Here is a 13,671-nt window from a genome sequence, read left to right on the forward strand (position 1 = left end):
AGATGTACCTAATCTCAGCAGTACCTGGAGACATCGGTGGAGTCGCTCGGATCAGAGTGCTAAACAGAGGCGTTCCACATTTATAATGGAAACTGCCTATGTAAACTTGTCACGCTGTAATTACACCTTCCCACTAGTGGTGGCACCATAGCGCCTCAGTTTTGCATCTCCCAACCAGGTACTGCAGAGAAACACTTACAATGCAAGCAGTTCTACCTCTCTGCTTCCCAAACCCGCTGTAGGTTTAGCAAACCAAAATAAGGACTGTGACACAGAGCCCGAATTACAACTGCGTACCCTGGTCCAATTCACCTCTGAACTCTAACCTCAAACCCTGGTTCACCTCAAGACCACACTTAGTCCTCGTGTGGCGACTGACCAGTTTGGGGGGACAGAAAACCTCCCGATTATATCGACTTTTTCCCATTATAAATTCCAGCGTCCAGGATAAGTGAAGAATAATATATTTCAGATACAATAAGTTAATACAAACAGTAGCAATATGTAAATTCAGGAATAATAAATACAGTAGTTCAATGTATAAACGTCATTTTTTACATGCAATCCATAAAACTTAGTGAAATAATTTATATATTTTATATATTTACAAACATAGAGATAACACCAAATAAAGGAAGGGGGGAGGGGGAAGAAAGTTGACATGTCACATCCTTCCAGTCCGATTGATCAATGTGCAAACGCATGAGGTGTCTATCCGTATCCAGCGCCAGCCCGCCCGTTTCTGGGCGTCCATGGTGAGCGCCCGCACATACGACTGCTTGGTCTTGCACGCGGAGATCCAGCGTTTCTTGTCGACGCCCCTGCAGCCTCCCTGGGCGGTGGTGGACTGCTCATTGCACTTTGTCTCGTAAAAGTACTGCTTGAGGGGGCCGGTGGAGGTGGGCACGTCGGTCAGCAGTGCCACCGTCTTGCCGTGGATGTCGACAGCCGCCCGCCGGTCGCTCACCCACCCGCTGCTGCTGTCGCAGACCGACAGGTCCCCCCTGCGGGAGGGGTCCACGCTGCTGATCCCCGACTGTCTCCTCATCCTCGCGGTCCGGTTCGCCACCTGGTTCTGGCTCAGGGACTCCTCCATGATAAAGAGCAGCGGGGGTGCCCCCGGAGGCTGGGCGGCCAAGGTCACCCTCGGAGAATAAAAGTCCCACTCCTTCCCCGAGTCCTCGGCGCCGAGACCCCGCAGGTCGGGGACAATGTCCTGGAGGAGGAAGTGGCTGTCGGACGCCTCATCCACCGGCTCGGTGTCGTTTGGTTGGGTCTGAGGCACCAGTACGTCCCGAGGAGATCCCTGGCCTTGGAGTGCGGTGTTTGATTGCAAAGGAGCAGCCTTGATGCCCCCGAGATACGAAACGACCATGGCATATAGGAAGGTGATCATTACTCTACTCACCTCGCAGACCTGCGGAGAGAGAGAACATGCCCGGCTTTAGACATTGACCGATATCAGGAGGCAGTAAAAGGGGTTTGAATTATGAGGACGATGGTGTACAGACTAGGCTTGTATTCCCTTGAATACAGAGGATTAAGGGGTGATGTGATTGAGGTGTTTAAGATGATTAAAGGATTTGCTGGGTAGATACGGAGTGAAACTATTCCCTCTGGTGGGGGCAGTCCAGAACAAGGGGGCATAACCTTAAAATTAGAGCTAGGCCGTTCAGGGGTGATGTCAGGAAGCACTTCTTCACACAAAAGGCGAGTGGAAATCTGGAACTCTCTCCCCCAAAAAGCTGTTGAGCCTGGGGGTCAATTGAAAATGTCAAAACTGAGATCGATAGATTTTTGTTAGGTAAAGCTATTGATACGGTAAGGGATGTGGAACCAAGGAGTTAAGATACAGATCAGCCTTAATCTAATTGAATGTTGGAACAGGCTCGAGGGGCTGAATGGCCTCTTCCTTTTCTTATGTTCCTATTAGTCTGCTGCAGCTCTTTAATAACGCAGCTACCCTGCAGGTACTGGTTAAACCCGATACCTGCTTTAAGAGAAGCAAACGTGGTCAGCACTCAGTTATACAGCCCCACTCGCAACTTCTCTCTGGTCAAGCATTGTGCAAGGATACTCACAATCCTCGTGCACAGCTCGGACTGCGTGTCAAATTACTACCAGAAATCTGTTTGCCCGGCTGGATTTTGGTTTTTGACGTTCAAGATTTAAAGAGCCAACCAGGCAGCACTTTAAATCTTTCATGCTCCAATTAGCTGCCACAGTATCTGGGAGACAGGGAGCCTTGCCTGAGAGGTTACCTCAACTCACGATCTCGAAAACAAGCGGCCATAAATATAAGATAGTCACTAGGAAATCCAATACGGAATTCAGGAGAAACTTCTTTAACCAGAGACTGGTGAGAATGTGGAACTCGCTAGCACATGGAGTGGTTGAGGCGAATAGCATAGATGCATTTAGGAGGGAGCTAGATATACACATGAGGGATGAGTTGATAGGGTTAGATGAAGAGGGACAGGAGGAGGCTCGTTTGGAACATAAACACCAGCATAGACCAGTTGGGCCGAATGGCCTGTTTCTGTGCTCTAAGTTCTATGTAATTCCCCTCCCTAGCCCAGGGGGACTGAGCCGAGTTATAGGACAACACCACAGATCAGCTAACTCAGCTCAGCTCAGGGATCGAACCTGCGATAAACCTTTTAATTATGGTCTCAGACTCCCGTGAGCAAGCAGACTGGAGAATGGGCCGACTCTTGGTGAGGAGAGACTCGTCTGTGTGTCCTGAGGGCGTTTTTTTGTGCCAATGGGACCACTGGGCACTGGAGTGAGACTCCAAATTCTCACCCCATCTCACCCCATCAATTTGGGCTGGATTCAAACCTAGACCCTAGAGGTGAGAGGTCAGCGTTAAACCACTGCTCGGCCAACCCAAACACCAAAATCACCCATGAACCAGTTCCTGAGGTGCTAGATGTTTAAAACCCGCCTTTATTTATGTACTATTTGTGTTACTATGGAAATGAGATCTTGCACCCAGTTGCTAAGCTCCTGTGAAATGTTGAAATACATTTTCTCACCGGCTTCCTGTAATTTTCCTGCCAACGCTGTTCGCACCACGGAAAGATACTGAAAACCCTCAAAAAGCAGTGGGGACTTCAAGTTAAAAACTCCCAAACCTGTAGACATAGGAACAGGAGGAGGCCATTCAGCCCCTCATGCCTGTTCCGCTATTCAATTAGATCATGGCTGATCTGTATCTTAACAACAACAACTTGCATTTATATAGCGCCTTTAATGTAATAAAACATCCCAAGGCGCTTCACAGGTGCGTAATCAAACAAAATTTCACACTGAGCTACGTAAGGAGATATTAGTCCAGGTGACCAAAATCATGGTCAAAGAAGTAGGTTTTAAGGAGGAGAGAGAGGTAGAGAGGCGGAGAGGTTTAGGGAGAGAATTCCAGAGCTTTGGGCCTAGGCAGCTGAAGGCACGGCCGCCAATAGTGGAGCGATGAAAATCAGGGATGCGCAAGAGGCCAGAATTGGAGGAGCGCAGAGATCTCGGAGGGTTGTAGGGCTGGAGGAGGTTACAGAGATAGGGAGGGGTGAGGCCGTGGAGGGAGTTGAACACAAGGATGAGAATTTTAAAATCAATCTATCCTCCTCTGCTCCATAATCCCTCGATAACCTTACCCAACAAAAATCGAGCGATCTCAGTCTTGAAAGCGCGAAACGACCCCCTTTTCGGGGAGAGAATTCCAGATTTCCACTACCCTTTGTGTGAAAAAGTGCTTCCTGATTTTCCCTCCTACGTGGCCTGGCTCTAATTTTAAGATTATGTCCCCTTGTTCTTGATTCCCCCACCGGAGGAAATACTTTCTCCGTATCTCCCCTGTCGAACATTTTAACCACCTCGATCAGATCACCCCTCGATCTTCTAAACTCAAGGAATTACAAACCAAGTTTATGCAACCAGTCCTCATAATTTAAGACCCTCTAAGGCCCCTGGTATCATTCTGGAATAAAAGGGAAAACTGCAAGTGAAGGAGGTCAGAAATAAAAATAGAAAATTCTGGAAATACACAGCATTTGAAACAGACAAAAAGAACATTCTGGGGTGTAGGCCACGCACTCTGGCCCTAGGGCCTCACACGACCCCTGAACCCTGACAGTCCAACCCCAGACGCCCAGGCCGCTCAGTCCTATTCCTTCTTGCTCACTGGTTTGTCGTTCGAAATTCGTGGGCCTGGGGATTTGGAAAGGGCTGTCCTTTTCACTCTTGCCTCATTGGAGGATAAATCCCAAATCAGAACACCCAGAACGCATTTATATAGCGCCTTTCACAACCTCAGGATGTCCCAAAGCACTTCACAGCCAATCAAGTACTTTTGAAGTGTAGCCACTGTTGTAATGTAGGAAACATAGCAGCCAATTTGCGCACAGCAAGATCCCACAAAGAGCAATGAGATAATGACCGGATAATCTATTTTTTTTAATGATGTTGGTTGAGGGATAAATATTGTCCGGGGACATCGGGGAGAACTCCCCTGCTCTTCTTCGAAATAGTGGCCGTGGGATCTTTTACATCCACCTGAGAGGGCAGACGGGGCCTCGATTTAACATCTCATCTGAAAGACGGCACCTCCGACAGTGCAGCACTCCCTCAGTACTAGCGCTGGGAGAGTCAGCCTGGAGTTTATGTGCTCAAGTCTCTGGAGCGGGGCTCGAACCCACAGATGAGACCAGGGAGGTCCCTGCCTGCCCCTAATATTCCAGTCACTCATCAACAAAGTCTTTTCTTGGGGGATGTGCTGGTGGAGTGACCGCCCGGGCCACACTAACCCCAGCCCTGTTGCCGTGGCAGTCAATCTGTCCCCGGGCTGCTTTGTTCCCTGAGCTGTCGACTCCCACCGTAACTGTAGCCCCAACCTACAGCTGGCCTGGTGAGCGTTACATAGAATTACACAGAATTTATAGCACTGGAATTCGGCCCAACAGGTCCATGCCAGTGTTTATGCTCCACATGAGCCTCCTCCCTCCCTACTTCATCTAACCCTATCAGCATATCCTTCTATTCCTTTCTCCCTCATGTACTTATCTAGCTTCCCCTTAAATCCATCCATGCGGTTCACCTCAACCACGCCCTGTGGTAACAAGTTCCACATTCTCAGCACTCTCTGGGTAAAGAAGTTTCTCCTGAATTCTTCATTGGATTTATTAGTGACTATCTTATATTTACGGCCTCTAGTTTTGGACTCTTCCCCCCACAAGTGGAAACATCTTTCTCTGCAATTATACCCCTGAAGGGGAATCACACATTAAGTCCGACAAGTTATGGAGAAATGGCAGGCTTTCCTTCCAGGGAAAATGCTCAGAATTCCAAAAATATTTACACCCCGCTAGTCAAAGCTCAGTCCAGCTAATTCCTGCCCAGTGAGGACCTTGTCTGCACTAACGTTCCATTCGCTCATCAGAACGTCGCAGCGTAATCAAAGGAAGGAGTCAAACTCTCGCGAAACTGAGCTGATTCTCACTGCGATAACCTAACACACGTCACGCCAAAGTTATGAGGAAAGAAAGAACTTGCATTTATATAGCACCTTTCACAACCTCAGGACGTTCTAACGCGCTTTACAGCCAACGAAGCACAAATAATGTAGGAAACGCAGCAGCCAATTTGCGCACAGCAAGATCCCACAAACAGCATTGAGATAATGAACAGATAATCTGTTTTAGTTGGTTGAGGGATAATTATTGGCCAGGACGCCGGGGAGAACTCTCCTTCCCCTCTTCAAAATAGTGGCCACGGAATTTTTACAGGTGGACGTCTCATCCGAAAGACGGCACCTCTGGCAGTGCAGCACTCCCTCAGTACTGATAGCGGGAGCGTCCGCCTAGAGGAAAAGTTAGAAAAGCTCAGACACTTGAAAAGAGATGAAGGAGAGGGGAACTTATACAAGACACCGTGAACAGAAAAAGGTTGATCCAGGGCAATACACCAAGTAAAACCAGTGCGGTGGGTCAAAGTGCAAACTGGTGAAAGGTGAGATCAGGACTGAAGTCAGGAAGCACTTCTTCACACAGAGTGCTCAATACCTGAAATGATCTCCAGGAAGCGGAGGCACAAACTTTGGAGTCATTCAACTGGCGGTTCGATGTGTGAGAGAGGGTTTGTCGGTCTAACAACAACAACTTGCATTGATATAGCACCTTTAACGTTGCGAAACGTCCCAAGGCGCTTCACAGGAGAGTAATCAGACAAAATTTGACACCGAGCCACATAAGGAAATATTGGGACAGGTGATCAAAAGCTCGGTGAAAGAGGTAGGTTTTAAGGAGCGTCTTAATGGAGGAGTGAAGAGACAGAGAGTGCGTGTGTGAGTGTGTAACTGAGAGTGCACATGTGTTTGAGTGTGAATTTGTATGAGTGGGTGAGAATGCGTGTGTGAGAGTATGTCTGCGTTTGTAGGAGTGTGCGAGCGAGTGAGTGTGCGTGCACGCGAGCGTACGAGTGTGTGAGTGAGAGTGTGTGTATGCGTGCGAGAGAGCGCGCGTGTGTGTGTGTGTGTGTGTGTGTGTGTGTACGTGAGAGAGTATGTGATTGTATGAGTGTGTAAGTGAGAGCGCGCGTGTGTGTGTGTGTGTGGACCCGATCAGGCTTGTTCCATCCCCTCCCACCCATGATCGAACAGCCCGCCAACACTCTATCTCGACTCACACGTGGAGAGAAGTCTCTTGGACAAGGTACAGGAGGTCTGCAGAACTGCTTCCAACACAAGAGTCGGCATTTCAGGAGAGCAGCCACCAAAATGACAGCAGCCACACAAATCCACAGTCATCTCACAGCAGCGGGATCTGAGCTCTCTTTCAGACACAGTCTGGGGCCCTCGCGAGCTTAATTCCCTCTCACTGCCACTCCCCGCTTCCAATACAGAGTTGAACAAAATGCCCTGGGACAGGGTTAAACGAAACAACATTCGCATTACGTAACTGTGCAAAACACCAGGGACTGTCGGAGCTCCACCTTCCCAGGGCACTCTTTTTTAAAAAAAAACACGAGGCTCTCAGAATAAAAAAGCATCCTTTATTAACCCAAAGAGAAAATCAGAACTCTTTCAGAAGCCCTCATTTCCCTCGCTGAGACCGCCCCCACTCAACACAGTTGCGACTGACATTTGTTTTGTTTCTGGGTTGAGAAACATCAGAAGGCACAACGTCCGGAGCAAATCCCTGGCTGCTTTTGAGGGGCTGCTGTCCTGCGTTGGTTAAACTACAAACCCATCCAGCTTCGCCTGCAGGATCCTGTTGTTCCCACCGAGTGGCAGCGGCGGCCGCACGAACCGCATGGGCAAACTTGGCACGCACTTGCGACAGACACTGCGGAGTTCTGCAAAGCAATCAGGCGGTTTTTCCAACATGTGTTGACGGTTAAGGGGACTGTTTCCACTCGAGGATCACAGATTTATTTTTTTGTTGGAAGCCGCAGTGGGCTGGCATTTCCCGGGTGCCACTCCTTCTGCCGAGTTGACATCGTCTCTGTGGCAATGGCTGTGGTTTCTCCCCGGCCTCGCCCACCACATCTGGAACCAGACAAACGTGCTGTGGATTTGCTGACGGCCGTGCGACACAACCCTCAATCATCGCAGACAGCCGGATTAAAGCTGCTCACCGCTCTGTTGTTTTACCCGCAGTCCAGGTGCTGCAGGGCTTCACACGTCCTTTGGCCTCTGACCAAAAATCGAACGCAGGGCGGAATAGGGAGCGGGCGGGAGGAGTACGGTCGTTGGTGGCTCAGCGGGTAGCACTTTGGTCTCAGATATCAGAAGGTTGTAGGTTCAAGTCTCTATTCCAGCCCATAATCTTAAGGCTGACACCCCCAGTAACACTACCGAGGGAGTGCTGCACTGTCGGAGGTGCTGTCTCTCTAAAGAGATGTTAAACTGAGGCCCCATCCACCCTCTCAGGTGGACACAAAAGATCCCAAGGCACTATTTCGAAGAAGAGCAGAGTTCTCCCCAGTGTCTTGAGCCAATATTTATCCCTCAACCAACACCAATAAAATATCTGGTCATTATCATATTGCTGTTTGTGGGATCTTGCTGTGCACAAAATGGCTGCTGCGTTTGCTACATTACAACAGTGACTACACTTCAAAAGTACTTCATTGGCTGTAAAGCGCTTTGGGATGTCTCGAGGTCGTGAAAGGCGCTATATAAATGCAAGTTCTTTTTGCCGAAAATCCTTTGTTAAAAAAAAAATCATCAAAAGCTTTAACTCCTCTGCGTATTTCCTGATGCCATTGTACATTTCGATTGGCTGCCGCTTGCTTTGAGAGGTCCAGTGTCCTCGGCGTGAATGTACTCGTGTGGAGAGCAGTGCGATGGGGACGGAGGGGGAGGCAGAGGGTCGCGTCTTTGCCCGGTGTGGACAGTAGGGGGTGATGTGGTGCTGGCGATCGGGGTGTGGACTTTACTCCACTGCTGAATAAGGAAGGAACTGCAGCAAGTAGAAGAAACAGATTTGCATATTTAAAAGAATGCCCTGGGGGGGGGGGACCAGGAAGCTCACACAAAAAGGGATTCCCAGTGTAAAGCCAGGTGCATGGGTTCGAGTGGTCAAAACAACAAGAAAGTACAGAATGGGAAAAAGGGCAACGAATCCAGCCTGAGAAACATGTCGGGGAGCATTCGCCCTGTCACGGCCCCCTCCCCAATATATTCAGTCTCCTGATGGTGGGGGAGGGGGGGGGGGGAACCAACTGCTGGATAAACCGTGTGAAGTTTCTTCCCCACCCCTGGCTCCACACCGTGGGTCAATAAGGTGCACTGTCCCTTTAAGGATCAAGAGATGGAAGGAATGAAGGGGTGTCGTGAGGAGATGGGATTGGGATCAACGAAAGGTAGACGGGCGAGTCCCACTGAGCTCATCTCCCCATATCTATATTTCCGAAAATTTGTATATTAACTTCTGTGACAGGGGTTTGAATCCAGTACAGATTGATGGGCCGAAAGGTTCGCCCCACCGCTGGCTCTGAGGGCCCGAGGCTGAGCTTAGGACGGAGTCGTCCTAGGTACTGGTGGGTGCGAGTGTTTTACACCAACGTGACGACGTCTGGTGAGATCTGTTGATAAAACGGAGCGGCTTTATTGTCACGTGTCGCATGTGTACATGAAGCGGGGGGGGGCGGGGGGCAGTCATTATTGGCAACGGTTGTGGAATTGCGACTGACACGGACTAAACGCACCCAGAGACGTCGCCACCTATAACATCACCGGCGCCACCTCACCAACAGTGAGCACGACAGGTGGCAACAGCTGGCATTGACTCCCCCAAGTAATGACAACCCTCTCGTCAATTGGTACAACACCCAGCGTTGGCATCAAACACTCCCAGGGCAGGTACAGCACGGGTTAGATACAGAGTAAAGCTCCCTCAACACTGTCCCATCAAACACTCCCAGGGCAGGTACAGCACGGGTTAGATACAGAGTAAAGCTCCCTCTACACTGTCCCATCAAACACTCCCAGGGCAGGTACAGCACAGGTTAGATACAGAGTAAAGCCCCTCTACACTGTCCCATCAAACACTCCCAGGGCAGGTACAGCACGGGTTAGATACAGAGTAAAGCTCCCTCTACACTGTCCCATCAAACACTCCCAGGGCAGGTACAGCACGTGTTAGATACAGAGTAAAGCTCCCTCTACACTGTCCCATCAAACACTCCCAGGGCAGGTACAGCACGGGTTAGATACAGAGTAAAGCTCCCTCTACACTGTCCCATCAAACACTCCCAGGGCAGGTACAGGGTTAGATACAGAGTAAAGATCCCTCCACACAGACCACTTGGAGAGGCTCACCAGCCCGACTACCCCAATGAAACTAAAAAATCCACCACTCCCGTCAATAACATGAAACTGACACAACCATTATCTTGTCAACAAAGTAACCAAGAACCTTAAAATTAGAGCTAGGCAATTTCAGCAGCAAAATCAGGAAGCACCTTTTCACGCAAAGAGTAGAAATCTGGAACTCTCTCACCCAAAAGGCTGTGGGTTTTGGGGGTCAGTTGAAGCTTTCACGACTGAGATCGATAGATTTTTGTTGGGTGAGGGTGTCGAGGGAAATGGAGCAATGGTGGGTCAATGGAGCTGAGCTACAGACCAGCCACGATCAAACTGAAGGGCAGAACAGGCTCGAGGGGCTGAATGGCCTCCTCCTGTTCCTGTCTATGTATGTCCCTTATCCACCAGATCAGAGAATCTGTTGACAAACCAATCTCACTGATTGATTAGCAAATAAAGCTCTGAACCTGCCAATAAAACTCACAGATAATTGTCATCCTTATCAAGATCAAAGTAATCAGCGACAACAGTTAAATGTAATGATGCAAATTCAATACTAGATTGTCAGCTCATTGAGGGAAGTCACAACAAGTGACTCCTGTGGAAAATACAAATGTTAACACTGGCAGAGTCGGGGGTGTAAGGTACATTTATTGGGCAGTGTAGAGGGAGCTTTACTTTGACTCTAAGCCATGTCATACCCGGCCTGGGAGTGCTTGATGGGGGAGCGCTGCGGGAGCTATACCCCGCAGCGATCCTGTACTGCATCTGACTAAACTGCAGGTGATGGGACAGTGTCACGGGAGCTGCCTCCTGCACCTGCCCTGTGCTGTCCCTGAGCTTGACGCTGACGCTAGATGCGTAAAGAGTGGAAAATGTTCTGCTTCCTGAGCACGATGATTCCCCCCTCCCCAAATCCTGAAAAAAAAAATCGGTCGGCGCCAGTGATTCTAAATATAGAAAGTCTCCGACTCACCGAGCTCAGGGAAGAGAACAAATGGATATGAGGCATTTCAAACAGGGAGGGAGGGAGGGAGGGAGAATTCACGCTCCTCCCAGCATTCCTGTTTATTCAGCAGGGTAAGGATCACTCACTGTGTAACTGTACAGAGTCACTGTTTATTCAGCAGGGTAAGGGTCACTCACTGTGTAACTGTACAGAGTCCCTGTTTATTCAGCAGGGTAAGGATCACTTGCTGTGTAACTGTACAGAGTTCATGTTTATTCAGCAGGGTAAGGATCACTCACTGTGTAACTGGACAGAGTCACTGTTTATTCAGCAGGGTGAGGGTCACTCATTGTGTAACTGTACAGAGTCACTGTTTATTCAGCAGGGTAAGGGTCACTCACTGTGTAACTGGATAGAGTTCCTGTTTAATTCTGTATAAAATGATTTTGTAATAGTCGTTGCTCTGATGTGCGGAATATAAACGTGACTGTTGATGTGCACGCCCAGTGATCAGACTGCGTAGAAAATTAACCTTGACACAAGCAAGGCAGCTAGAATAACTGAAGGGGTATGACAGTGGTGTGGAACTGGAGAGAACGTGAGAAAGAGAGATAGAATGCATGTAACAGCACACAGAAGTGAGAGTAAGAGACAACACAAAAGTGTGAGAATGAGCGAGACAGCTCAAGAGCGTGCAACAGCAAGAGTGCAAGAGTTCAAAGGTGAGAGAACAGTACAAGAGAGTGCGAGAACGAGAGAGAAACAGCACAAAGTGTGAGAATAAGCGATAGTACAAGAGAGTGCGCGACTGAAAGAGACAGCACAAGTGAGTGCATGAGTGAGAGAGACAGGAAAGAGTGTGTGTACAGGAAATTCGATGATTGATGGAGAGAGGGGTTAAGGTGAGAGAGTGTGTGTGGGAGTGTAAGCCAGATGCAGGGAGGCATTGAATTATTTACAGGATCCACACCCTACTTAGAAACACCACAATGAGCATGTTTTGTAAACACTGAAAGTTGTCTAATTGTGGCTGACAAACTGAAGCACACGTGTACAAAACACAAAACAGGACTTCTTTGCCTCCTGATAAGTCGATGGACAGAATACACTCCCAACACAAGCAGTTAACGTCAGAAGGGGCTGGATGAATCGAAAGGACTTTTCTTTAATCGCGGACCTCAGCAAGTCCCTAAGTGCTTCAAATTTAAAATTCTCTTCCTTGTTTTCAAATCCCTCCATGGCCTCGCCCCTCTCCCGATCTCTGCAACCTTCTCCAGCCCTACAAACTCTCCGAGATCTCGACGTTCCTCACCTCTTGCGCCTCCCTGATTCCCTTCGCCCCACCACCATTGGCGGCCGTGCCTTCAGCTGCCTGGGCCCTAAGCTCTAGAATTCCCTCCCTAAACCTCTCCGTCTCTCTCTCCTCCTTTAAGTCTCTCCTGTGAAGCGCCTTGGGATGTTTTACTGCTTTAGAGGCGCTACATAAATGCAGGTTGTTGCTGTTGTTGAAACCTACCTCTTTGACCAAGCTTTTGGTCACCTGTCCTAATATGTGGCTCGGTGTCAAATTTTGTCTGATAATCGCTCCTTTGAAGCACCTCGGGACGTTTTACTACATTAAAGGCGCTATATAAATGCAAGTTGTTGTTGCTTCACACGGAACAAACTATTTTAAGCACAATGGCTATGTAGAGGAAGGCAGCAGGATGAGATGACGGACCATTTCATCCGTTTCTGGTGTTGAGGGATGAATATTGGGCAGGAAAACTCCCCCCGCTCTTCCTCGTGAAGTGTCATGGGATCTGTTAACGCCCATCTGAGCAGTCGGAGGGATTCTCGGTAAAACAGCTCATCTAAGCGACAAAACTGGGTGATCTGGAGCTGCGATTACACGTCAAGGATTGTCCTCAGGCTACTTCAGTGTTTCCTCCCCGACCACAGACATTCCTCGGGTGCGAAAGCAGCTCAGAAACCTGCTCTCAGACGTGTAACCAGTATCAGAAACACATTTAGCAGTGGCCCTAGGGAAGCAGCTCAATGCAAGCTCGAGTCCCGTAACACCATTCGAGGATAAGTGGGGGAGTTTTCCTGGCCAATATCATACAGCACAGAAGGAGGCCATTCGGCCCATCGTGCCTGTGCCGGCTCTTTGAAAGAACGATCCAATTAGTCCCGCTCCCCCCTGCTCTTTCCCCATAGCCCTGCAAATTTCTCCTTTTCAACTATTTATCCAATTCCCTTTTGAAAGTTACTATTGAATCTGCTTCCACCGCCCTTTCAGGCAGCGCATTCCAGATCATAACAACTCGCTGCGTAAAAAAATTCTCCTCATCTCCCCCTCTGGTTCTTTAGCCAATAACTTGAAATCTGTGTCCTCTGGTTACCAACTCTCCTGCCAATGGAAACAGTGTCTCTTGATTTATTCTGTCAAAACCCCGCTCCCTTTTTCCCTGGCTTTATGTGTTTGTTTAAAAGCCGTTCATCGCCAGCATCTTCCAACTCTGATGAAAAGTCATCGACCTGAAGCGTTAACTCCGTTTCTCTCTCCACAGTTGCCGCCTTGACTTGCTGACTGTTTCCAGCACTTTCTGTTTTTATTTCGGTGGTTCCAGGAAGATGGACCGCTGTGGGATAGAACCTCTCCTGATAGACCCTGCAGGACTGAGAACTTGCCCCGCAATGAATCACTTCCAGGTCTGTCTGAATGATGAGCAGGCCTGGTACTCAAACTTAACAGCTTCTGTCTGATAGTGAAATGCCAGCCTGTTCTCAAGCACAATACCTGAGCTCGAAAGGAAGCACTTTAAAGAAAGAAGGAACTTGCATTTATATAGCACCTTTCACATCCTCAGGACATCCCAAAGTGCTTCGCATCCAATGAATTACTTTTGAAGTGTTGTCACTTGTGTTGTGGTGCAAT

At 48.8% G+C, this 13,671-nt stretch overlaps 1 protein-coding gene across 1 annotated transcript in view; it reads right to left on the reverse strand.

The window, feature by feature from the left end:
- Positions 1-502: 502 nt before the first annotated feature.
- The window catches only part of LOC137305344 (neurotrophin-4-like), a 28,731-nt gene continuing 15,562 nt past the window's right edge, over positions 503-13,671 (reverse strand). The window contains exon 2 of the mRNA XM_067974182.1: positions 503-1,417. Coding sequence (XP_067830283.1) covers positions 665-1,396 — 732 coding nt within the window. The 5' untranslated portion in view covers positions 1,397-1,417 and the 3' untranslated portion in view covers positions 503-664. The remainder of the gene's footprint in view (positions 1,418-13,671) is intronic.

The sequence above is a fragment of the Heptranchias perlo genome, chromosome 40 (genome assembly GCF_035084215.1).
Source record: "Heptranchias perlo isolate sHepPer1 chromosome 40, sHepPer1.hap1, whole genome shotgun sequence".
NCBI lineage: Eukaryota > Metazoa > Chordata > Chondrichthyes > Hexanchiformes > Hexanchidae > Heptranchias > Heptranchias perlo.